At 46.6% G+C, this 25695-nt stretch overlaps 1 protein-coding gene across 1 annotated transcript in view; it reads left to right on the top strand.

Moving 5' to 3' along the window:
- The window catches only part of Fntb (farnesyltransferase, CAAX box, subunit beta), a 67682-nt gene that overhangs the window by 10316 nt on the left and 31671 nt on the right, over nt 1–25695 (top strand). Inside the window, exons 2-4 of the mRNA XM_075947662.1 lie at nt 9913–9977; nt 17701–17773; nt 19241–19332. Coding sequence (XP_075803777.1) covers nt 9913–9977; nt 17701–17773; nt 19241–19332 — 230 coding nt within the window. The remainder of the gene's footprint in view (nt 1–9912; nt 9978–17700; nt 17774–19240; nt 19333–25695) is intronic.

The raw sequence follows: 25695 nt of genomic DNA, 5'->3' as shown, positions 1-25695 counted from the left end.
TTTTCCATACTTTGGGGGCCAGAGTGGGGTGAAGGAGACAGGGTCTCCTTTGAGTTCCTAGGCCCTCTGTGTCTCTCTGCCACGATCTAGAACTTCAGGCATGCAGCACCACCATTTCTGGACCCTTCCCTTTCCCTTCTCTTTGTGGCATTGGGGTTGAACTCAAAGCCCACACTCAACATGGAGCGGACCCCCAGCCTGTTGCCTTTTATTTTCTGTTTGTTTGTTTGTTTGAGGCAGGGCCTTGCTGTGTGTCTCGGGCTGCCTTGCTCGGGTGCTGGGGTTACAGACATGCACCACGGTGCCTGGCTTCTACCCATCTCTTATTAATGGGTTTCAAAGGAAGTTGTAGATGTCAAGACAGTTCTTAAATACTCATTAAGTAGAGTTTAATATTAACACATAGTTCTTGTAAGATATAATTTATACAGGATGAAGTGTGCGTATGGTAAGAATAACACTCACACGTGCACTTAGCTTTGGCAGGTGCTCATTCCTGTTCATGCTTAATCTTTTTCTATTGTCCCAAGGTTTAAAAGAAAAATAAATTATATGTATTTACTTATTTGTACGTACATGTGAGCAAGAACTTGTGCACTTGAGCCATGTGTATTTGTGGAAGGTTAGAGGACAAATTGCAGGGCCCAGTTCCTGCCATCGTGCAGGTATCAAGGGGTGGAACTCAGGTGGTCAGGCTTGGCTGCAAGCACCTTTACCCACTGAACCTTCATGCTTGCTTTTTTAATTTCATTTTTTAAAACAGCCTTTGGCTATGTGTTTAATTAGGATCCAATAAAAGCTCACTTACTTATTTGGAGCTATTTTTAAATATTAAAGAGCTGGTCTCTTGGGAATTAATCTTCCATGCGTGATTCTGGCCTTGTAACCTTGTCACTTAGCAGAATTCTGAAGTAGAACAGGTGTTCTGGGCTCCACCCTCTTCCTGAGAAGGGGCTTGGTGTTCTTTTACAGGACTTTGAGTGGTGTAGCCCGGTCTCTAGGGAGCCATGCCTGGGGCCCTTTGCTGTTTATGCAGAAGGAAAGGTTAGGTTGCTATGGGGCTGTTGAACTGCCTGTAGGCTGGTGATGGCCTGTGGGGATTTCTGTGTAGAAAGGATAGATCAAATGGAAGGTGGGTTGGGAAGGAAGCAGGGGAATTAAAGAAGAAGCGAGTGGTCCGTGGAGGTGCACGTGCTCCTGCCTTTTCTCCTTTTTGCTGTGAAAACCCCTCAATTGAAGGCTTTTGGTGGTGTTTTCAGAGTTCAGGTTTCAGAGCCAAAGAACTTTCATACGTCTTCGTGATTTTAGACAACAAAACAGTAACAACAGCAGCTACAGAATCACCTTCAGTGCCTCAATATTCCTTTTTTTGTTTGTTTGTTTATTTATTTTTGTGATGTGCTGGGGAGTTGAGCCCAAAGCCTCATGCATGCTAGGCAAATATCTTTATCATCCCAAGCCGAGTTCACCTGTGCTTAAGGTGTCTGTGTGTGTGTGTGTGTGTGTGTGAGAGAGAGAGAGAGAGAGAGAGAGAGAGACAGAGACAGAGACAGAGAGACAGAGGGAGGGAGGCTAGGTAAATATCTTTATCATCCCAAGCCGAGTTCAACTGTGCTTAAGGTGTGTGTGTGTGTGTGTGTGTGTGTGTGTATGTGTGTGTGGGGGGAAGATGGGGGAAGGGGAGAGAGTTGTGTATCGGGATAGATGTCGTGTATGCAGTTGCCTTTGGGTGGGTGTGCCTCTGCACACTTAGGTAGAGGCCAGAGTGTCCCATTGCTCTCTCATTCCTTTGAGAACTCTCCGTGAACCTGGATTCTCACCGCCAGCAAGTGTCACTTCGCGTCACTGTCTCCCTTAGCCTGGGGTTATAAGTGTGTGTGGACCACGTCCAGCGTGGTCTGTAGGTGCTGGGATTGGAGCCCAGGTCTTCAAGGCCACACAGCAAGTGATTTTACACACCGAGTCATCTCTCCAACTCCTAAATTGAATATTAATTTATATTAAGTTTTCGTTTGTTTTGTTTTTTCAAAGACAGGGTTTCTGTGAGTAACCTTGACTGTCCCGGAACTTTCTCTGTAGACCTGCTTGGCCTTGAACTAACAAAGAAGTTAGATTATTTTCTAAAATTTAGATGTGTTTATTTTATTTTTATGTGTATAGTGTTTTGTTCACATGTATGCCTGTGCACTAGGTGCCTGTCTGCTTCCTTTGGAGATCAGCAAAGGGCATTGGGGTCTCTAGAACAGGAGTTCCGGACAGTTGTGAGCCACCATGTAGGTTCTGGGACTCCACCTGGGTCCTGTGCAAGAATAAGTGCTCTTAAAAGTGAGGACTTCAAGTCTGTTTGGTTTTGAGACAGAGTTTCACCAGTAGCTCCGGTTTTCCTGGCACTATTTGCATTGCTCATCTTTTGTCTCTTGAGTGTTGGAATCACTGGCACATGCCACCATGCCCAACTAGACTTTAATAAAAATTCAAGAGGGATTTGACTGTAATGTTTTCTTCCCTAATTCTGCCCCACAAGGTACATTTCTCATTGTATGGTATGGTTGAAAATCCCCTAAGCCGTGGGGATTTGATATAGGGTCTTGGAGAACTCAGAATATGTTAAGTTTATTAAAACAGTTGAACAAAGGAACATCATCACAGACTCGAAGCTCTTGCCAAATCTGGAGGAAAATGGACACAGCTCTCAGGGGAGGGAAGGAGAAGAGAACACTCATTTTTCTTGTTTGAGTCTCTGATTAGGACCCAATTGATGGTGCGGGAGAATTGTCTGTATTCTGTCAATCATGTTATAAATAAACGCTGATTGGCCAGGCAGAAAGTATAGGTGGGAAAACCAGACAGGAAATAGAAATGATGTAATGAGAACAGGAGAATTCTGGGAAGGAGGAAGTTGATACCTCCCTCTCCTGCCCAGACCACCAAAGCAGCAGGATGTGATCTGCCCCACTGAAAAAAGGTACTGAGCCACATGGCTAACATAGATCAGAAAAATGGGTTAATCAAGATGTGAGAGTTAGCCAGTGAGAGGCTAGAACTAATGGGCCAATCAGCTTTATAATTTACAGAGATCGTTATGTGATTTTCTTTGGGACTAAACAGTTGTGGGGGACCTGGTGGGAGGACAGAAAACACAAACAAGCAGGCCCCTCATGTTACAGATAGACTAGTGGATGACAGATTAACAAGAAGAAACAGAAGTTTATCTATTTGGTTTTGTCATTTTTAAATAGAGTCTAACTATGTAGCCCAGGCTGGTCTTGAACTTGCTCTATAGCTGAAGCCAGTGTCGAATGCCCAGCCTCCTTAGTACCACCATTCAGAGCCACAAATAGAAGTTTCTTAGCATGTGTGAAACCATATACACACGTGAACATCCAGCGAGGAGTAACCCAGTGGGGTGGTGAGAACCTGAGGTAAGCAAAGGGAAGGTGGTTCATTCAGGCAGAGGAGAAACGGTGTGGAAAAATGGCAGTGTGGGCACTTAGGTCTGTAAATGTGCCGCCTCAGTTTCCCTGTATTGCAGAGAACGAAGGAAACAAATTAGTAAAAGAAAATGGATTTCTTTACATTTTGGCCAGAACTGGGGATAGAAAAGTTCTTAGATTCTGTCTGCCTTTGATGTAGCCATGTTACAGCTTTATAGATCAGATAAAAGGAGACTTTAATGTGCGCAACTTAGCTGGTGGCAGAACCAACTGTGCAGCCTCTCCTTGGGGACAGGGTCTGCTTCTCCTCTGGCCCCAGGCTTCTGCCTGTTCTCCCTGAGCCAGGGATCCCTACAGAAGCTGTCATTCTTTTGGGCCCATTGTCTCAGGGTCCCTCTCTGACTGCAGTCCCCTGTCTTCCTTGTTTGCTCTTCAATCTCGAGGATTTGGGATACTCTGTTGTAGTCTGCTGGTGGCTTGGTGTGAAAATTCTTGAGATTTGCATTTGCATGCGCCCAAAAGGAGAGTGCAGCAGCCAGAGTTAGAGACGCCCAGTTAGTGTCAGGTCACCATGCCCAAGAATCCCTTCTCTATAACCTCCCGCCTTGTGACTTTCAGAATAGCTGGCACCAGGCACTTCATTTTAGCTGAGTGTGTCCCTTGCCTCAGAGCTGTTTTTCTCTGAAAACATCGATACTAACCGTCTTGTGGTTTGCTTTTAATTCTCCCTCCTTGGTGTGATGAGGCTTTGCCCTTTAATCTGCTCTGTGTTGGGGGGTTGGGAAGGAAGAAGTATAGCAAGCAAGCAGGAAGACAGTGTCAAAGGCCTCTTTTTCTAGGTCTAACACAAGCAACTATTTAGAAGGAAAGACACTTAGGCTAAGGCTGAGTTTACCTGGTGTCTTCTGAAATTTTATGAATGCTGAGTCTTGACAGATTGTGCGGTGGAAGCATTTCCTTATCTTTCATATATATAAAGATTACATATACTAAAGATCGATTATAATTGGGGGTGGGTGAGACAGGTTATATAGCCCCAGATGTCCTGGAACTCATTCTGTAGGCCAAGCTGGTCTCCAACTCATAGAGCTCTGCCTACCTCTGCCTCCCAAGTGCTGGTATTAAAGGATGTACCAGTGGTGTGTGTGTGTGTGTGTGTGTGTGTGTGTGTGTGTGTGTGTGCAGGGACCCAAAGAGAATAGAAAGGGTCGTGTGACATCCTGGAGCTAGAGTTACAGGCAGTCATGAGCCACCAAATGAGGGTGATGGGAGGGAGCCCTGCCTGGGTCCTCCAGAGGAGCAGCAGGTGCTTATAACTGTAGAGCTGTCTCCCAGCCCCTGTCTCTCTTGTTTGAAAGGTCAGCTGTAAGTGTGGCCTCCTGACGTCGGTTAACACTGTGATTTCTAATAGAAAAAGGATGCTTACCTTTGTGTAGCAGAGTATCAACAGACAACAGCTATAAAACGTCACAGAGACTTACAAAGCAAAATCAGAGAAAACAGCAATTAACAAAGAATCTAGCTATTTTCACTTAGATAACTCGTCAGGTCTTGTGTGGTCAGTGTTTAATTCTTCTAGCTATTAGAGCTTGGGATGCAAAGTGCTTGGCCATATCTAATTGCCGGTGCTAAAAAAATGATGATTATAATATAGTTAGAAATATACACTTGCTGTATACACTTGTATCCGAAAACCATAAAAAACAAAAACAAAAATTCAATGATAATTTTATTATGTTGTATCTGTCAGATATATATATGTAATATGTATAACAGATGGATATATTGCATTTCATATCATAAGAACATTTTCTGTTATATAAATATTATAAATATAAAATCGAGGGGGCTGGAGAGTGGTCTAGACACTGACTGCCCTTCCAGAGAACCTGGGTTAAATTCCCAGCATTCACATGGCAGCTCACAGCGGTCTGCACTGCAGTTCTAGGGGATTCAGCATCCTCTGCTGACCTCTGAGAGCACTGCATGGAAGTGATGCACAGACATACATGCTGGCCAGCTCGTAGTGATAAAACAACTAAACAAAATCTAAACAAAATGAAACATACATTCTCTCTCTCTATCTATCTATCTCTGTCACTCTCTATACACACACACACACACACACACACACACACACACACACACACACACACATATATCTATATATTTGACATCCATTCAGGCAAAACACTCCCTTTTAATAAAAGAGTAGGGAAGGAAAAATAATTTTCCTTTAGCCTTTAAATTCCCCCCCTTCAGTTCTGTATAACAAAAGAAATAAATTGGTTAACATATATACATGAAGACAAATACTTGGGGAGAAATGAGTGAGAATATAAGCTTATATAATATCTTACACTCACAACAAAGGGCTGTGTGTGTGTGTGCACGCGCAGGCGTGCACTTGTGTAAAGGTAACCAGGAAAAGTAAACAAAAGGAAGGTTCGCATAGCGCCTTTTCCATGCATTGGGGCTTTTTTGCAGTTTAGTCCTCTTTTTCTTTCTGGTACTGTGGGTTGCACTCTTACAAATGGATGTTTTCCGCATAGATAAGAATTTCCCTTATAGAAGGATATCTATCCTCTTCTTATTTTCAGAATTTCTCCTGAATCTGCAATACTTTAAGGTGATAGGCTCAAAACAATCCCTGTGCATATAGAGGCAGATCCGGTATCCTACTCAGGTACAAGGTACTGTTACTGTGTAGGGGTAATGGTCCGGTTCATTTTTGCTGCCTCCTAAAAGAATTAAGAGGCAGGAAAGATCTGAGCATTGACTGGTCTCAGTAGAGAAATCTCCGATAGAGCAAATAGGAGCAGAGAGAACCAGCAGTTGAAGAAAGGCTTTGATTAGAGCTGAAGACATCCACACATCCAGCAGGCGCGCAGATCTGCACAGAGGGACAGAGCTTCTGCACAGCAAACAGCTTCTTGAGGGCCGGCCGATCGGCCTACAACCACTGCGCACTTGTCCCGATCTGGCTTGGGATTTGCTGAGTCAGCCATTACAGGGACCTACTGACAGGAGAAAAAGCCACAAGGCCTTTGTTTTACACTGCCAGGCTTTTGTCTCAGGTCTAGAGGATGAAGAAGCAAGCTATCTTGGGAGCTCACCATCTTATTACTAGTCATGGACAGTCTCCCTATCTGCCTGCTTGCCTGGGAGGCCGTGGACCTCTAAGTCCCTCAGTATCCACCGTCCCTCGTTCTCTGGGGAGTTAAGCACCCAAACTGCCATTAGTTTTGTTGCTAGATCCAAGATGGCTTCTCACCACTCAAAGGCTGATATTTAGTCAAGAGTTGACAGGAAGAAAATGTGTTCATTCAAGCATCCCGAGGAGGAGAGGAGGAACCTTTGTCCTTCCAAAAAGACTGTCTTTGAGAACTCAGGACTGCAAATGGACTCTTGGAGGGAAAGAAGAGGCTCAGGGGACAGTGAACAAGAGTTAAGTGCTCGATAGGGCCTTCCTCATCTTCCTCACCCACAGCATGAGTCTCTGTTCTTTTTCCTGGCCAGGACGTTACAGTCCTCCTCGATCTCCTAAGGCTGTGATTCTTTAGACGAGCACACTACCTTTCTGCAACTTAAACTTCACAGCAGTGCGCTTGCCTCGTGTGGTTGATACACAGACTTAACAATAAGGAGAGGCGGGACACGTTTGCTGTTACCTGGAGGTCTCCAATTACTCTATTCTGAAAATGTAAAGAAATATTAGCAGTTAACAGCTCAGTCATTTACATGTGGCTTCGCTAGAATTTAGGGAGGGGACATCAAAGGGCCGCGTGGGCAGGGGCAGCTACTGTTACTGTTTGGAAATCATGGGTTGAGTTACTGGAGAAGCTTGCGTGCCACCAGCAAGGTTCTTTAAACAGGGTAATCTCTCCCCGTCTTTCTCCCTCTCCTCTCAATTTTACTGGATTTTTTGGGGCACTCCATCCAGGGCGCCACCTGTTACTAGAAACTGAAATCCCTTCTTGGAGTTTTCAGTCTATGTTAATAAAAGCATTTAAGAATGGTCTCAGCGGATGGGAAAGCTGGTATGTCCTTGTCTTCCCCAACCCCTGCTCAGGCAGTGTGAAGAGCTGGCCTTGGAAGTGTGGGTGCAGGAGGAGAGCTAGTCCCATCCCTCGCCAGCTGCTGGGCTCCTTGAGAGCAGGCCCTGTAACTCACCTGGGCAATGGGCCTGGCGCAGGGAGAGCCGTCCCGAGGGTGTGCATTTGCAATTAAAGCTCTTTGGGCAAAAGGGCAGACTTGGAAACATACCATGACATACCTAAGCTTCCAAATCAAGATGATTTTTTTGTTTTGTTTTGGTTTTTTAATTTATTTTTTATCATATTTATTTATTTATTTAGTTTTCTATTGCGAGGAAGGTTGCAAGGGTGGAGGGCAGGTGTAGAGGGAGAGGGAGGTGAGTAGGATTGGGGTGCATGATATGAAATTCACAAAGAATCAATAAAAATTGTTTTTAAAAAAGAATAGCCTTAGGGAAAAACCTGAGGACAATTTTATTAGAGTTTAGAAGCAATATTCCAGGGCAGGCAAAGCTATAAAATCTTAGCAGCTGTCCAGAGGAGAAAATGGAGGGAGAAAGAGAGAAAGCCATGTCTTTTGAGTTAGGCAAAAGCAGTGGAGTTCTGACTCATGACAGAAGGCAGGGTGGTGGTCTTCATCAGAAGAGTGTGAAAGCCCAAATTGTCTAGGAAAGCAGGTCTAAGCTTTGGCAAGCATCCAAAAGAAAGAAAAAGTTAAACAAGGAGATATATTGGCTAGGTAGTGGTGTTCACCTTTAATTCCAGCACTCCGGAGGCAGAGGCAGGAGGATCTCCTTGAGTTCGAGGCCAGCCTGGTCTACAAGAGCTAGTTCCAGGACAGCCAGGGCTGTATAGAAAAACTTTGTCTTGCAGACAGACAGACAGACAGACACACGCATGCATGCACGCACACTTTTGGAGTAATTTGGAAAATCAGGAAGACCTAAGCAGAGCCCTCTGACATAGTTCCATAAGAAGCTAATTGAGAGTGAGGATTTGGGGAAGGGAAAGCGCATTATCTCCTTAAAGGGATAGTTATTTCAGCTGGGTTAACGCTATGTTTGGGGTAGTTTGGAATGTTAGCTCTTAACCCAAGGCCAGAGGTGGATTCTATTCTTTTGACCAGGAGGTCCTTTAGTGGGCCTCCATAGAGCCCTGATCAAGACTCCTATGACATTTCTCACCTCTGAATAGGTAATGTTAAAATCATTTAGGAATGGACTGAAATTGGGGAGTAAGTAAAACCCATTTCCACCGTCAAAGTCTAGAGAGCCAATTATGTTCACCAAAAAGATTATTGTCTGGACTGGGGTTTCGTTCCCAACCTCATGTATAGCCTGTTCTGGCTAGTTGTTTGTCAACTGATATAAGCTAGACATTGTGTGGGAAGAGGAACCCCAATGGATAAAATGCCTCCATTCAGATTGCCTGTAGGCAGGTCTGTAGGGCGTTTTCTTTTTCATTTATTTTCTTATTTATTTCTATTTTCCTCTCTTTTTCTTTTTTTTTTGGTTTCTCAAGACAGGGTTTCTCTGTGTAGATCTGACTGTCCTGGAACTTGTTCTTTAGACCAGGCTGGTCTCGAACTCAGATCTACCTTCTTCTGCCTCCCGAGTGCTGGGATTAAGCATTTTTTTGAGTTGATGTGGAGTGGCGCCCTTCCTGGGCAGGCGGTCCTGAGTTGTGTAAGCAAGGCTGAGCAAGCCATGGGAAGCGAGCCAGTAACAGTGTTCCTCCATGGCCTCTGCTTCATTCCTGCCTCCACGTTCCTGCCCTGACTTCCCTCAGTGATGGCATGTGACCTTAGTGATGAACTAAACTCTTTCCTCCCCCAGTTGCTTTTGGTCATGGTGTTTTATCACAGCAACAGAAACCCTAACTAAGACAGGCCTCCAGGCATGGCGCTCATTTAGGAGGTAAAACCAGAGCGCCCATCTGGCATTCCTGTCTAGAAAGCCAAGGACATTCCTGACATTGTTCTTTTTGTTTTTTTTTTTTATTTTTATTTTTTATAAACAAAACTTCTTTATTTCTTTTTTTTAATATTTATTTATTTGTTATGTATACAATATTCTGTCTGTGTGTATGCCTGCGGGCCAGAAGAGGGCACCAGACCCCATTACAGATGGTTGTGAGCCACCATGTGGTTGCTGGGAATTGAACTCAGGACCTTTGGAAGAGCAAGCAATGCTCTTAACCACTGAGCCATCTCTCCAGTCCCCTGACATTGTTCTTTTTGGGTCCCTGCCCCTAAACTACTTCTCCAGTTCTACAGTCCTGTTTGTCAGTAACCCTGGTCTTGCTATAGAGCCTCTGAATCGCTGTGCAGCACAGAGCTGTACTGAAAAACTTAAGGCACTCGAGAGCCATGGCAATAGGAAGCAAGAGTCGATAGCTTCTCATCTCTCTTTTCTCTCTTCCATGTGCTGCTGCCTCACCAGGCCAAAGTAGAAGAGAGGATCCAGGAGGTCTTCAGTTCTTACAAGTTTAACCACCTAGTACCAAGGTAAGCTGTGAGTGGGACCCTGGGGGCCTGAGAGAACCTTTTCCCTTTCCTCCTTGCCTTCGCTTAACTAACCAACCAGCTGGACTAAATCTCTACATGACTGGAACTCGACAAAGGCGGTTGTGAGCCACCTGATGTGGATGCTGGAAACCAAACTCGGGCCCTCTGGAAGAGTAGCACGTGCTCGTCACCGTGGAGCCGGCTCTCCAGCCCCTGGAATAGTTCTTTGTGACACTTTGCAAACTAACTGTGGAGACACCAGGTGAGCCACTGTAGCTGAGGCACTGTGTGGCCTGAGGTTCTGCTTCACCTTCCTTTAACACGTCTACCTACTTCTTCAGACAGTCGAGGAGGCCACAGAGGTAGAAGTTCGTTCTCCCATTTGCCTTGTAGTGCTGGGGTGCAGGACTCTGACCGAGGAGGGAGAACAGGGTCAAACTCAGTCATCTGGAAGTCTTTCCCTAGCCTGCCAGGCTACGTCTCTGCAGTACCCAGAGCTGAGACTTCTGCCCCAGCTGGAGCTCAGCGAGTGACATTTGTGTCAACAGCTCAGGGGAGCGAGCGCTAAGAGAATCTATGCCACTTCTGCTACCTCCACACAAACCTGCCCCAGCTTCGCTTCCCCAGAGGTGGTTGGACTTGGTGATAGTGGAGGATGTGATTGTCTGGGAGGGCTTTGCTGATAGCCACTGTGCCCACAGATGACTCACCTGACTGAGCTCTGAGTCACTGTCTCCTGTCTCAGGCTGCGTGTTCCCACGCATGGGACCTGTGACATCTGACACTCCTTTCCACTCCATCCTGATAGATCCTTGGACTCTGTCACTCTAATGAGATGAGGAGGGCTGAGGGGCTGCAGTCCGGAAGGGTTATTTGGGGAATGGTGAGGGGGGACAGTAAAAGAGACCCCACCCCCTCATAGAACTTCTTCAGGTGTGGGTGGAAAACAGTGTTCTTGGGCTTGGAACTGTCTAGAAACAGAATATATCAGGTGTCTGGGTTTGTTTCAGGGATCATAGCTTCCAATTTGTATCCTTTTCTTTTTTTTCTTTCTTCTTTTTTGTTTTCTTTAAATTTTTTTCATTTGTATTTTTCAATTTTTGTCATGTTTGCCTATGAAAATGAGTGTCTTTTTTGGGACGGAGGTTTTAAGACAGGATTTCTCTGTCCTCTTGCTCTGTAGACCAGGCTGGTCGTGAACTCACAGAGATCCACCTGCCTCTGTCTCCCAAGTGCTGGGGTTAAAGGTGGATGCCACCACCACTGGCCAAAATAAACGTCTTGAAGGAAGATAATTGGCATGTTAATTGTTGTGGAGATATTATACATGTGGGCTAAATCACTGAGTACATAAATCAGAATATCAATGTAAAGCTGAAGCTGACTACCACAGAATGAGCTTCAGGAGCAGAAGGATCAGTCTGGGATAGGATTCAGTGTGGTAAAATACTTGCTAGAATATACCAGGCACTGGCTTCAATACCTAGAAGACCTCCCGCCAAGGAATAAATCTAAAAATGCGTCATTACACTTTTAACCTTTTAGTAGTCAAAATTTAGGTCTTGGCTAGGAAGTATAGTGAAACGGTAGAATGTTTGTCTAGCAAGAGTGTGGCCTAGAGTTCCACCACAAAACAAAATAAAACCACCCCCAGACAATAAACCAAAGGAAAAAAGCACATTTCAGAGTCTGAAGTGTGATTCAGGAACGGACTTCGTGGCTCGCCACCATCCACGCGGATGTTGGCAGTACACCTAGAGGAAGCATCTCTAAGGTCATGATGCTGATCGGATCTGACTTAGTGTCGGGACCACTGGCTGTGCACAGGTCCAGGAATGCCCGCGATGATGCTGAGGAGGGCATTTGCTATTCAGCCTGCTAGAGCCAAAGCCAGGAACCAGCCGTGGCTGAAGTTCAGGGCTGACGCTGAACGTTGCTGCATTCCACAATTAATCCCCTTCCCAGAGAGGATTTTTCTGTCAGTTGTGGCGGTATATGCCTGTGATCCTAACACTTCAGTGGGGGTGAACCAGGCCTTCCCAGATTTCCTCAGTTCTGGGGCTGGAGAGATGGCTCAGAGGTTAAGAGAACTGACTGCTCTTCCAGAGGTCTTGAGTTCAGTTCCCAGCAACCACACGATGGCTCACAGCCATCTCTGATGAGATCTGGCGCCCCCTTCTGGTGTGCAGGCGTACATGCAGACAGAGCACAGTATATGTAATAAATAAATAGATCTTTTAAAAAACAAAGACCAAGACTGGCCTGAATTACAAAAGACTTTGTCTTTTTAAAAAATGTAAGAAAAAAAAAATCACTTTTCATGATTATGAAGTGTGCACTTGTGAGGTAGTTAGTACCAAGAAGCCCCCTTTTCTCCTCTTTTCTTTTTATGGTGCTGGGGTCGAATTTAGGAGCCTCTCTGCCTCCTAGGTGCTCTCTGCCAGTGCCCTGTACCCTCAACCCTTGAACTCCGGTCATGCTCAGTGGTGAGCACCTTTACCCACTGAGCCGTCTCGCTGGCCACTGTGCCTTTAATGCTTTTGTCAGCATCCTGCTTTCTTTTACTGTTGTTGTGGAGTGTTTTGTTTGGTTGCTTGCTTTTGTTTTGGCTTTGTGTCTTTGATGACCTTGAACTCGGTCTTCCTCCCTCCACCCCCCAGATGATGGATGTGATATTAGGTGTATACCATGATGCCACACTGCATACTGCTTTCCTTTTTAAAAATAATTTATTTTTATTTTGTGGTGTTTTGCCTTCATGTATATCTCTGTGAGGATGCCAGATTCCCTGGGACTGGAGTCACAGACAGTTGTAAGCTGCCATGTGGGTGCTGGGAATTGAACCCAGATCCTCTGGGAGAGCAGCCGGTAATAGTCTTAACTGCTGAGCCTTTTCTCCAACCCCGCATCCAGCTTTCTTATGAAAGTTCTTAGTTTCTGTTAGGTCTCAAAGAAACTCGGGACAAATGGCAAACTGAGGAGCCTGTTAGCATGTGAAAGCCGTCTCTGGCTTCTCTCAGCATTGCTAGAACATGTGACCGAGCCCTGGCTCCTCTCTGTAAGTCTCATCCCAGCCCCTCCCCTCAGCTTCCCTTTCCCCCTCTTCCCTGTCCTCTCTGTGTAACTCAACCATGTTGGCTACGTGTTGGCTTGGTTCTTCTCTTGGTTCTCTTTGCCCTCTTGGGTTTTTTCCTCTCTCTCTCTTCTTTCTTTTTCTCCCTCCCCTCCCCTTCCCCCGCTCCATGGCCCAGTCTGTTCTGCTCTGGACCCTTCCAGAAGCCTCTGACCATGCTCTCCCTCATATCTACAGTAAACCTTCTCAGCCACACCTAGGAGCAGTTAATGTTCTTAGTGCCGTTCATTTTCCTCTTCACTTTTTTGTTCTAGCCGTTAAGGGAGGTCCAACGAGGGCCTGGCACATGCTATGCAGAAGTCCTACTAATCGAGCCGTATCCCAGTCCTATCCACAAGTATTCTGTCCTGCCCCTGATGGACATATACTTCTCCAGTCCAGCACCTTAACCACTTGGCCATCCCAGCCCTGAGTGTGTACCTTTCCGGTTCATCTCGTTTGCTTCAATGTGAAATCTAGAGTGTGCACCCTGTGCATGCACAGATACACATGCACACACCCAAGAACTTATTATCTCGCAGTTCAAGAGGTTGGAAATCCCAGGTCAAGGTGCCAGCGGGCCTGGTTCCTCCTAAGGCCTGATGGAAGATTTGCAGTTGGCTGCCTGGCTAGGTCCTCACGTGGCCTTTTGTGCTCAGACTCCCTCAAGTCTTCCCTCCAGCCCCACCCTCTTCAGGGCTGGGTCAGCCCAGGGCCTTTGTGCTTGCTGGGCAAGCACTCCACACTGAGCTACACCCTAGCATTCTTCCTCTTACTAATGCTCCTGGATTACTGGATAGGGCGCCACCCTTGGGTTCTCATAACCTTAAATTCTTCTTTAAAGCTCTTATTTCTAATCTCAGTCACACCACAGGTTAAGATTTCAACATTAATTGTGAGGTGGGAGGGGAGGGCATAATTTGTCTCGAACAGTAGCTCTTTTAAGTATAGTTTCTGACTGACCAAAATAAACTGGACACTTACTTAGCAATATATTTATATGTTTATGATTAAATGCATGAGAATGAAAGAAGCTGGCTTGGGGAAATGGTCACTGGAAATAATCTCTCCCTGCATCCCCTAACCTCCACCCCCCAACCTGCCCAGGATATGCAGCTGAAATTTCTCTTCAGACAGACCCAACTGTAAAACCTCAACAACCCGCTTCTCAGCAAGACTCCTGGGGCCTGGCTGTCTGTAGAGGGGAGCGTCTTAGGAGGGGCTTGCCTTTGGGTTGTCTCAGGTTCTTTCTGAGGTAGATGAGGAGGTGAGGGGGTTTCCTCCAGTAGCTAGCTGTTCCTGCACAGTTGGGGTTCAGGCAGTTCCCTTACCACGTCAACAGGCGGACCTGGCCCTTTAGAGGCCACCATCTCCAGCCTTAGAACTCTTTGCTTCCTTAGTGACCCAAAAGCCCCTGTCACATAAAAAGATTGTTCAAGAGACAAGGAGAAGACTTCCCAGGGTTTCAGTACTTGAAAGACATTTCTTTTACATTTATTTATGACGTGTGTGCGCGCGTGTTTGTGCGTGCGTCTGTCTGTGCTTGTGCGTCCACATGGGGCACTTGCATAGTCAGAGGACAGTTTGCAGGAGACAGCTTTGTCCTCCCACCATGTGGGGGTCCAGAGATGGAACTCAGGTCGTCAGTCGTCAGACCATGGTGGCAAGTGCTCTCTTACTTGCTGACCTGCCTCAGTGGGCTGCATTTCTGTATATTTGAAGGATTTGTTTAATTGTTTAACTGACTCAGTAAAAATGCCATGCCTGGTGGCGCACACTTTTTTTTTTTATTTAATCGCAGCACTCAGGAGGCAAAGGCAGGTGGATCTCTGAATTTGAGGCCAGCCTTGTCTACAGAGCAAGTTCCAGGACTACCAGGGCTACGCAGAGAAACCCTGTCTCCAAAAAAAAAAAAAAAAAAAAAAAAAAGACTATCTAGGTTAGACCTGTTCAGTTAGTATGTTCAGTTAGTAGTCCAAACACCATGCTTGGTTTACCTCGCTCGGTTTCTTAGCCTCTGGTCACTGCTAGTCTGCCCTCATTAATGGTCTCACTCGTTCTTGTAGTAGCCCATGCTAGCCCGTGTTTCATCCTGTTGAGGCTGAGCCAGGACAATGAGCTATTCCAGAAATCTGCTGCTTAGTCTGCTCTTCTCAGCCCACTGCTGTCTCTGAGCAGTCCCAGGAGGAAGCCAGGCCTGCCAGCACACATGCATAACATAAGCCCCTGGGCTGAGGCAGAAGGATTTTGAATTTGAGGCCAACTGGGCTACACAGTGAGACTCTGTCTTTAAGAAAAAAGATTGTCAAGAAATTACCTAGGAATGTCTGCTGACTGGCTTCACTAAAACTTTTCTATTTCTTGGCTTCCAATCCCCTTATTCATCTCATATAGATTCTCTTAACACCCTCGCCACAGCAGCCGGTCTTTAGCTCTTGGGACCTGCGTTCCTCATTCCCAAGAAACCAGGGGCTGGCATCCCACATAGCTTCCTGTCTGCTGTTCCCCACTTCATCGTCCACCTGTTCATCGCATCGTTTCTGGCTCCGAGGATGTAGGAGTCTCCCTTACCGGAGACCCATGTCTCCTGCCATCTGAGCCACTTCAGCAACTCCCTTCAAAATTCCCCTTACCTGCTTATTAGTGTGTGTGTGTGTGTGTGTGTTCATGGTGCGTGTGTAGGCACACTGGAGGTCAGAGGACACCCGTGGAACGGTGCCCTCCTTTTGCCGTTACACAGGTTTCAGGGGTTGAACATAGGCCCTCTTGTTTCCATAGCTAGTGCTTTACTAGCCCAGGAAGTCTGGACCTCTCCGGCCTTGTACTTGACTGACATCTTCTTGTATTAGCCTTCTTAATGCTGGGGCTATAGGCATACACCACCATACCCAGCAATATTTAGGAAATGTAATTATATAACTCTCTGAGTTCAAATGTATAATTCAGTGGTTTTAGTGTGGTCACAGAGTTGTATCTCCCTTACCATGATTAATTTATGAACATTTTATTGCCCTTAAAAGAATACCCTTAGTCACCATCCTCAGCTCCTTCATCTTCTGAACTCTAGGCAACCAATTAATCTACTTTTTAATTTCTTTTTTCTCGAAACAGGGTTTCTCATTTTTCTGTAGCTTTAGAGCCTGTCCTGGAACTTGCCCTTGTAGACCAGGCTGGCCTCGAACTCACAGACATCTGCCTGCTTCTGCTTCCCGAGTGCTAGGATTAAAGGCGTGCACCACTACTGCCTGGCTCAATCTACTTTCTAAGGATTTTCTCTTTGTGGCCATTTCATATAAATAGGGTCATATAATATGCAGTATTTTGAAAGCGGCTTCTTTTGCTTAGCATATTTTCAGGATCATCCCTATTGTTGTTCATTTGCTCTTAGGTTTTGCGCGTTTTGTTTTAGAGACAAGTTCTCAGGATGGCCTGGAACTCTCTGTATAGACTGGGCTGTCTTTGACCTACTAGCGATCCTCTTGCCTCTGCTTTCTGAGTACTGGGCTTCTGGGTCCCTATGCCCAGCTTTGTTTTCAGAACACACACACACACACACACACACACACACACACACACACATCATAATGGCATCAGGAGATGGTGGGGTCTTTGAGCTTTGGGAAGGGTTGGTTATTAAGTCCCTGGCAAGGCATGTCAGCGCCTTTCTTGAACCTTCACCAGGCACCCACTTGCCTTCTGTTTGTTTCTCTGTGTGAAGGGTCTTGTTATATACCTGGCTTGGAGTTTGTCGTCTTCCTTCCCACTGAATGCTAGCATTACACCAGGTAGATGCCACCGCTATTTTTTTTTAGACAGCATCTCTCTTCCTGCGTTGGAAGATCTCTTTTTCTGAGGTGGAGGCCACGTTAGTGCTCGTGTTCTGAGCACAGAGCAGTGGGCGCTCTGGAAACAATTGTTGAACTGACTACCTAGAAGAGAATGGCACTCTTTCCATTATTTCCACAGTCAGCAGGCTCGGTGAGCGTCTTGACATTCTTTTCCTTTCTCTTTCTTCCACACAGGCCATCTTTCAGCACCAAGCAACAAGTCCCGCCTCTCTCTTTGCCCTCGCAGGTGGCCACGGGCAGCACATTCCATCTCAAAGCCAGTATTGCTGACCCCAGTGCCACAGGCCTGACTGGCTGTGGAATACAAACAGCGTCCTCTGGCCAGGCCTGTGGGTCAGCTCGTGGGAGGTGGAATTTGGGGGCAGGAGTAACAGATAGACAGCCAAGGGGTGGCCAGGGGACAAGTGGTCCCAGGAGAAACAGCTCAAGTGACCGAAGTTAACCAACCCAGGGAAGCAGAGAGGTTCTGAGTTAGGGTGTGCACAGCACAGGCGGTCCCAGGATAAAACATTCCTAGGTCCTGGAGGAGCTTTATGGGTAGACGATAGTAACGTCACAGTGTGCGTCCAGTGCAGCTGTTTTCTCTCCGCACATCTGCCAGGACAGTGTGCAGGCACTCCAGAGAACTCAGAGGTGTGCCTCTTCTCCCTGCTGTAGTTGTCTTTGGTACGCACTGAAGTCACCAGGCATCCAGTTAGTGCATGCACGTGTGTGGCGGGAACGGGAGCTGGTAGGAGGACTTACAGGCTCTTTGTCTTTCCAGGCTCATTTTGCAGAGGGAGAAGCACTTCCATTATCTGAAAAGAGGCCTTCGACAGCTGACAGATGCCTATGAGGTAAAAATGTTGCCGGGGAACTTTCTGTCAAGCCCTGGGCATACTCCTTATTTGAACACAGAAGGCTGTTGGTTTTCACCTGTTGCAGAGGAACCCATCGGACCACGTGACTCTGGCAGGAAACAGGCTGCTTTTCAGAGCTGGGACTCTACTTTTGACAGGGGCTAAATAAAGTCTCCTCCCTCCTTGGTGGCCCCTAGAGCTGGTGGGTCCCCCTGGATCGCGGTGTGCTTTCCGCTGGCTCCCTTCACATCTCGGTTAACTCAGTTCCCGTCATCCCCACACCGTGGCCCTGTAAGGCCGATCTAGTGTCTGTCCTGGCCCGAGGACCAGTACTTGGATTCCGGAGGACACTAAACACAGAGTGACTCTTGTGAGCCACCATGTGGTTGCTGGGAATTGAACTCAGGACCTTTGGAAGAGCAGGCAATGCTCTTAACCTCTGAGCCGTCTCTCCAGCCCCACAGAGTGACTCTTAAAGCCCGAGTCTAAGAGCCGTGAGATTCAGGGAAGAACCTCAGCTTTGTGATAGGAGAAGAAAAGACTATAACAGGCAGGCTCCCATGACCCTGCCTCCCTTCACAAACGGTAGCTCTGCTTTGAACTGGCTTTTATTTCAATGTTCTATATTTGATTTTTTGTGGAAGGGTTTTCCAGTTCTCATAGGCAACCTGAGTAACAGCCTACACCCCAACTGTGACATTAAAAATATTGGTCTCCCTAGACCTTGTTTACTTTAAGTAGAATTGGTAAATGGTACCTACCACCTGCACTGTCCAGCGTGGGGTGCTCAGCAGCCATGTCTGACTCGAGTTAGGATCAAGGTCTATCCACATGTCACCTTCAGAAGCCTTTGCCCAGTCCCTATCCACAGTCAGCCTCCTCCAGGTCCTCAGTGCTATTTCTGCGCACGGCAGCAGTTAACATGTATGTACGTACACACGTTCACCTTGTTCCGGAAGGACATGGGGCAGCTATGTGTCTGCCGCTTCTTTCTCTAAGATAGGCACACCAGTGTTCTACATCCTGAGCACCCCAAGACTCAGAGCCAGTTTCCATTATTTCCATGCCCCCGGGACTATGATGCTTGGCACAAGCAGATACCAAATATTTGCTGATTCTGTAAATGAATGAATTCAAGATGTGTCTCCTTGGGTCTGCACTGGAAAAACAGGAGGATTTACCTTCCTGGTGTGTAAGTTCTCGGCTCAGACTTGCTTGGACACCTGCAGGGAAGGGACCCCTTGGGTTTAAGGCTTGCTTCCTACTGCCCTTTTGTCACGGATGGACATGCCACCTCCTGGCTAAGGCCACAAAAGCAAAGCATCCTTCATTTACTGATTGCCATCCAAGCAAGGATGCCTCCTCCCCTTTCTAGGCTTTGGGGACTAAGGCAGATGTAGCCTTGTGCACAGGATCTTGGAATGATTGAGTAAAAAGGGTGTGTTTTCTTCTCGTCCTTCCCAGTGTCTGGATGCCAGCCGCCCCTGGCTCTGCTACTGGATCCTGCACAGCTTGGAACTCCTAGATGAACCCATCCCTCAAATAGTGGCCGCAGAGTGAGTCTGGCTCAGGGGAACCTGGGGCATTCTCTGGAATCACATCTTGAATTTGAAATTCCCTTTGTTTCGGTTTTACTTGTTGTAATAGAGAGGAAAGAGTGTTACAAAGAAACCCTTGCCCTTCCCTTAACCTCCAGCAACTTCCGGAAACTCCTCCACTCAGAAGAAGCCTGTTGTGGGCTGTGGGTGGAACAACTCTTTGAACTTCCAAAGGAGCTCTGTCTCTCTCTCTCTCTCTCTCTCTCTCTCTCTCTCTCTCTCTCTCTCTCTCTCTCTCTCCTCCCTCCCTCCCTCCCTCCCTCCCTCCCCCCTCCCTCCCTCTCTTTTTAAAGAAAGTGTTTCTGTGTAATCCTGCCTATCGTACCCTCTGTGAATCAAAATATTCTTGCCTTCCTTAAACACCTCCGTGGCGGTGTGATGTGCGGGGCAGACCAGCTCGCCACAGGACTGGAGGTTACAGCCTTGGTGTGCCGATGCCATGACTCACAGTTTTCATGGACCTCTGACGGTGACTAGACACGTGAGCATCTTAGATGGTCCCAGACTGCTGTCACGAATGACATTTGCGAGGTGGCACTTCACGCTCATCACAATTATATCAAAACCAATCATGCCGCCAACCTTGGGACTACCCGGGATGGGAAAGGACGGCCAGGGATTGAACCTGAGGGGTTTACTGAGAGCATGTCTTTTTGACTTGTGTGCCTCCACTCCCTTGTACTCCCAAGGGTGAGGAGTTGGGGATGCAAGGATCCCAAGCCAGGTTTGTTTCTGCACGGCAGAGGATGGCAGCTGTGCCAAGACTGGTGGAGGCTCGCTCGAGCCCTGCAGAGTCCCAGAGCCCCTGCCTTGGTCACGCTGTCAGGTCAGAGGAACAGAACTTACATTGTCTCATTCATTCTCTTTAACAATAACCTCTCATTCTTGCCGTCCTGGGAAGGGTGTCTTGTGATGAATGTGGATGGAGGAGATAATAAAGAATTAAGCCATTAACCCTTAGAATTCATGTTTCTGAGGCAGACGGAAAATATGCATTGTTCTTATAATCCAAACATTGCAGCAAGCCCGCTTGCCTCCAGCCCTGGAAGTGGAGTTGGACACAGTTTCTGCAGCAACAGGAGTTTAATTGTCAAAATAAAGGCCCATGTGTTTTTGAAATACCAGTTGGGGGCTGAGAGTTGTTTGGGGAGCCCCCCACCCGACACCCATGCTGTCAGGATGTATGCTGGAATAGGAAGGAGGCATATGAGAGCAGGGAGGGGGAAGGAGGACTCAGCGAGAGAGGCCTGGAGGCCTGGAAGGGGAGGCCACAGAGACGAGACGGGGTTCCCGCAGCAGACGGCTCAGGTCGCTGTCAGCTTTTTATCAGTGTGGGTGATCTGGGGAAGTCAGTGTCACAATACCAGATAAGAAGAAAGGGACGTGCGAGACAGCTTAGCGGGCACCTGCCTCCATGTGTGATGACCCGAGTCTGACCTGGACACACATGGCAGAAGGAGAGAACCCGACGGGAAGAGGGGCATCATTAAAGGGTGTGTCCCACTGAACAGCATCAGCAGTAAGAGATGCTTTAAAATTTACTTAAGAGTTTAAGTGGATTGATTGTAACATAGTACATACAATGAAATATTCAGCCATTTAAAGTGTCTTTATATTTGTGTATATTTGCATATAAGAATACATATGTAAAGGGATATGATGGGAAAACAGACCATTAAAAATAAAAAGATTCAGCTTCTATAGACCAGGAGCATAGAGGGGAGGCCAGGTGTAGTGATACACACCTGTAATCCCAGCATTCGGAAGGATGAAGTAGGAGGCCTGCCTAGAGTCTGAGGCTAGCCAGGGCTGTGTGAGTGAGACCCCTTATAAACGCAGACAGCAGAAGGCTGCAGCTGTACTACAGCGAGTAGAGCTTGCCTAGCGTGGTGGAGACCCTGGGTTCGGTCCTCTATAGCGCTCACCTAGCCTCGCACCGAAAGGAAAAAAAAAACCAAACCAAACCAACAAAAATGTTGCTGATATGCATAGGAAAACAAAACAACACAGAAGTTTACATGTGCATATGCTACAGTTCAGTGTGGATAGTGAGATCTAAAGTAAATTTCTAGCTGGGCAGAGTGATATGCCCCTTTAGTCCCAACATTCCAGAGGCAGAGGCAGGTGGATATCTCTGAGTTCCAGGCTAGCCTGGTCTACATAGTGAGGTCTGGGACAGTCGGAGTTAGGTAGTGAGACCTTGCCTCAAAAAAACTCACTCTGTAGACCAGGCTGGCCTTGAACTCACTGAGGTCCACCTGCCTCTGTCTCCCAAGTTCTGGCATTAAAGGCGTGCGCCACCACTGCCTTGCTTAAAATTTTTATTGTTTGAAATAATTTTTAAGTTTTAAGTTAAATATAATCACATTATTTTCCCTCCCCCACCCTGCTGTGTCTTCTCCTGCACACCCCTCCCTTACTCCCTATCGGATTTGTAGCCTCTATTCATTTATTTTGCACAAAGAAAGGGAACTCTTGGAATAAAATGTGTCCTATTTTTCCTTCCTCCAGATACTAAGGTGACCTTGGCGGCAGAGAGCCAGCTCTGCAGCCCTACTGTTTACCTGCCCTCATCCCACGCCACCTGCATTCAGCACACACACAGCCTGCACATGTGCAGAGTTCCTCTCATCTTTAATCCTAGTTTGTCCTCTCTCTGGTTTGTTTGTTTAGGAAATAGTATAAGCCGGGTTCCCTCTAGTGGACAGAAGCACTTTGTCAAATTCCGTGCGGGCTGACAGAGGCTAGCGAGGCCAGGCCTTTATTAGTGCAGGTATTAGCTGTTTCGAGAATAATGAATTCAGAGGTGGGGATTTGGAGGTTGTACATGAATTTATCTGTATGCTGACATAAAATAAACGAACAAGTATTTTGGAGCGGAACACTTGCCTGACTTAACGATTTTAGCATTGAAGGAAGTACTTTACTGTGCTCCCAGGCTTGGTTATTAACAGCTACTTTAATGGAACACACAGAGCCAGGTGAAAATCACAGGGAGCCCACTGTATCGTTGAAGTCTGGCTTCTAGGTCCAGGATGTAGCGCGACTGATGGAGCACTTGCCTAGCATGCAGGAAGTTCGACATTCTGTCCCTAGTATTGCATAGACTGGATGTGGTGGTGCACGCCTTTAATCTCAGCACTCAGGAGGCAGAGGTAGGCGGAGCTCTGTGACTTTGAGGCCAGTCTGGCCTGCAAAGTAAGTTCCAGGACAGCAAGGGCTACAACAGAGAAACCCTGTCTCAAAAAACAAAAAACAAACAAACAAAAAATTAAGATTATCCTTGGCTACATAGTGAGTCTGAGGCCAACCTGGGCTACAAGAAACGTTGTCTGAGAGGGTGACCAGAACTTCCCATCTGTCCTCCCTTTCCCTTTCAACAGCAAGGGATATGCTGCTCGGATTGGAATCCAGGGCTAAGCGATCACTCTACCAAGGGAGCTACAACCCCAGCCCCTCCTTTCAAGTGTAAAGTTAAAATCTAAGTGACATGATGACGCTCCGGGTGCTTTTCTGGACAGGTTCTGCTGGTATCTAGTGGGTACAGGTCAGGGAGGCCAGTCAATACCTTTATAGGCATGAGACTCGAAACAGCAAACTGTCCAGGCCAGTCCTGCCAGTGTAGAGAAACCCTGTTCTACATAACTCACTTTAAACTTGACCATGCTTCCCAAATGGCTGCCATCTAGATGGGTATGCTTAGCAAAGATTCCGGGTAGCTCTAGCCTCCTGGAACCAACAAGAAACGGTGTTTATCTTCCTTGTTCGCCGTTGGACTCCACAGCCGGGGCAGTGCCCCTCCCGTTGTGTTGCCTCTCAGGAGCGTTAGCTGCCCCTCCTGAGCCATCCTGTCGAAGGTGGCCGCTCTCCTGTTTCCTGCTACAGCTGGCCGTGGAACTTGCCTGTGGTCTCTGCGGCAACCTATTCTGGTGCTGGGGTTCGTCCCGTTTCATTAGTTTTACTTGTTTGTTTCGGGTGCTGGAGATTGTACCTTGTGCTTAGCTGGGCCGGCAGTACCACCAGGCCACACACCCCCAGACCAGAAATGCTTTTAAAGTCTAAGCTAAGTTGTTCTTACTCCGGACAAGCCTCACTTTTTGTAATTTACTGGAGTTTGTATAGTGCCTTTTGAATGCATGAAGTATGTACCTGGGCATCCTCCTTGATGTCTGTCCATAATATTAATCCTTTGTTAGTCTGTTCCCTTTCCGGCTTCATATTTTCTTTTTTTAATACTTAGCTATTTTTACAAGTATAATCTGAACTACTCTTAGTTGGAAAACAGAGGCTGGGAGCAGATGCAGTTCTTGGCCGTGCTGAGTTGACACCTTCGACAAGATCCTTTGTTGTTGATTAATTGTATCTCACAGGCCCTAATGGCTGGTTCCTTCCCTGCTGTGTTCCCCATCATTTCTGATCTCGTGTTTCTATGCTTCCCTCCCCTGTAATACTGACCCCAGTGTGACATTTGCTGGTTGAACCTGCTTCATTTATTTTATTTTCTTGGTCTCTGATTTGCTTTTCTGTTGTTTTACATTCTTTGCTTATTTACAGATTTTTGAATCCTTTTTCCCCACGGGTGAGTTTTCTTCTGACTCTAGATTAGTCCAACCAGGGCTGGAGAGATGGCTCAGAGGTTAAGAGCATTGCCTGCTCTTCCAAAGGTCCTGAGTTCAATTCCCGGCAACCACATGGTGGCTCACAAGCATCTGTAATGAGGTCTGGTGCCCTCTTCTGGCCTTCAGACATACACACAGACGGAATATTGTATACATAATAAGTAAATAAATAAATATTTTTTAAAAAAGAAAGAAATAGATTAGTCTAACCATTACTACAAGTCTAAGAGGACCGATTTATGAGGCCGAGAGTAGTGCCCGTCAGAGAGTTCAGCAGGTAACGTGCTTAGCGCGAAAGCCTGATGTCCAGAACTTGATCCCTGGGAAGGATTGAATCAATTACACAAAGCTATCCTCTGCCTTCCGCGTGTCTGGCACCCCATCACACACACATACTTACGTAACAATAAATGAAATTAAATTGGAAAAACCAAGGCCAGAATATTCTTCCCTTGAACTTGATTCTCTTATAAGTTTTTCATTCTCTGTAATGGTTGGATGTCAGAGAAGCAGTGCTTGATAGAACGCCCCACAGTAATGGGCGGGCTCTGTGGCGGATGTGTGACCCAGCTTGGTCACCACCAGCTAAGCACAGTCACTGAGCATTTGATTTAATTAATCTGAATTAAAATTGAAGTTGCCCCTGTGACTAGGGTTGCTTGTTGGACAGGACAGATGTGTTTTATTGATCTCCACAGAGTGGTCCTCAGGCCAGCATCACCCAGGCACTGCTTAGAAGTGAAAACAGCTGAACGTGGTGGTTCATTCCTGGTAATTCCACCACTTAGCAGATGGAAGCAGGAGAATTGCTGCGAGTTCAAGGCAAACTTGGCCTATGTAGTGAGTTGCAGGCCAGCCTTTGCTACAGAGAGAGACCCTTTAAACAAAACAAAACTAAGCTGCACATGGTAGTGCGCGCCGATGTTCCCAGCACTCAGAAGGCAGAGGCCAGCTGATCTCTGTGCGTTCAAGGCCTACCTGGTCTACATAGTGAGATATAGGCCCTCTGGAGCTACGTGATGAGACCTTGTCACAAAAATTAAAAAAAACAGAAACAAACAGAAAAGAAAAACAAACAAATCCCAGCAAAGCAAAACTAAACCAAAGTAAGACACTGAGTCTAAGAAGTAGCGGTGCTGGGGTGAGCAGTGGAGTCACAGAGTGTGACAAACCTGCCGCAGCCATCTGCCCTCAGTGATGCTGGTTTAGTTGGTGTTAGGTATGACTCGGTTGTTGGGTTTTAAAAAAATATCCCCCAGAGTACTTCTAATTGTGCAGCAAAGATGAACGGTGCTTGGTGTCCGTGGGTATCCGCGTCACCTGGCCTCTAAACCCAGGTCTCGATCAGTCCGTTGATGTCAAAGAGGGTTTTCCCCTTTGCTGGTCATTGGTTTGTAAACGGGGCTGCAGAGCTCCCCCTAAACAGCCCTGACCTGTATCTGGAACCCACCCTTGTGGCATCTGAAGGAATGCTTATTTATTTATTTATTTATTTATTTATTTATTTATTTATTTATTTGTGGATCCTTGTCATTGTTATTGTTTGCACTAATGCTTCCTGGTTGCCATGTTTTATTAGCCAGTGAATTTTTGTCTTTCTAGTGTTTTGCGCCTTTCTGAGCTGTCCCAGTATCATTAACATTTTGGTTCTTAAAGTTGCTTGAGAAGTCTGCTAATGACAGCTTGTCGTTTCACAGTCAGC

Source organism: Microtus pennsylvanicus, chromosome 14, assembly GCF_037038515.1.
Source record: "Microtus pennsylvanicus isolate mMicPen1 chromosome 14, mMicPen1.hap1, whole genome shotgun sequence".
Classification (NCBI taxonomy): Eukaryota; Metazoa; Chordata; class Mammalia; order Rodentia; family Cricetidae; genus Microtus; species Microtus pennsylvanicus.
This window is presented reverse-complemented; position numbering and strand designations above follow the sequence as displayed.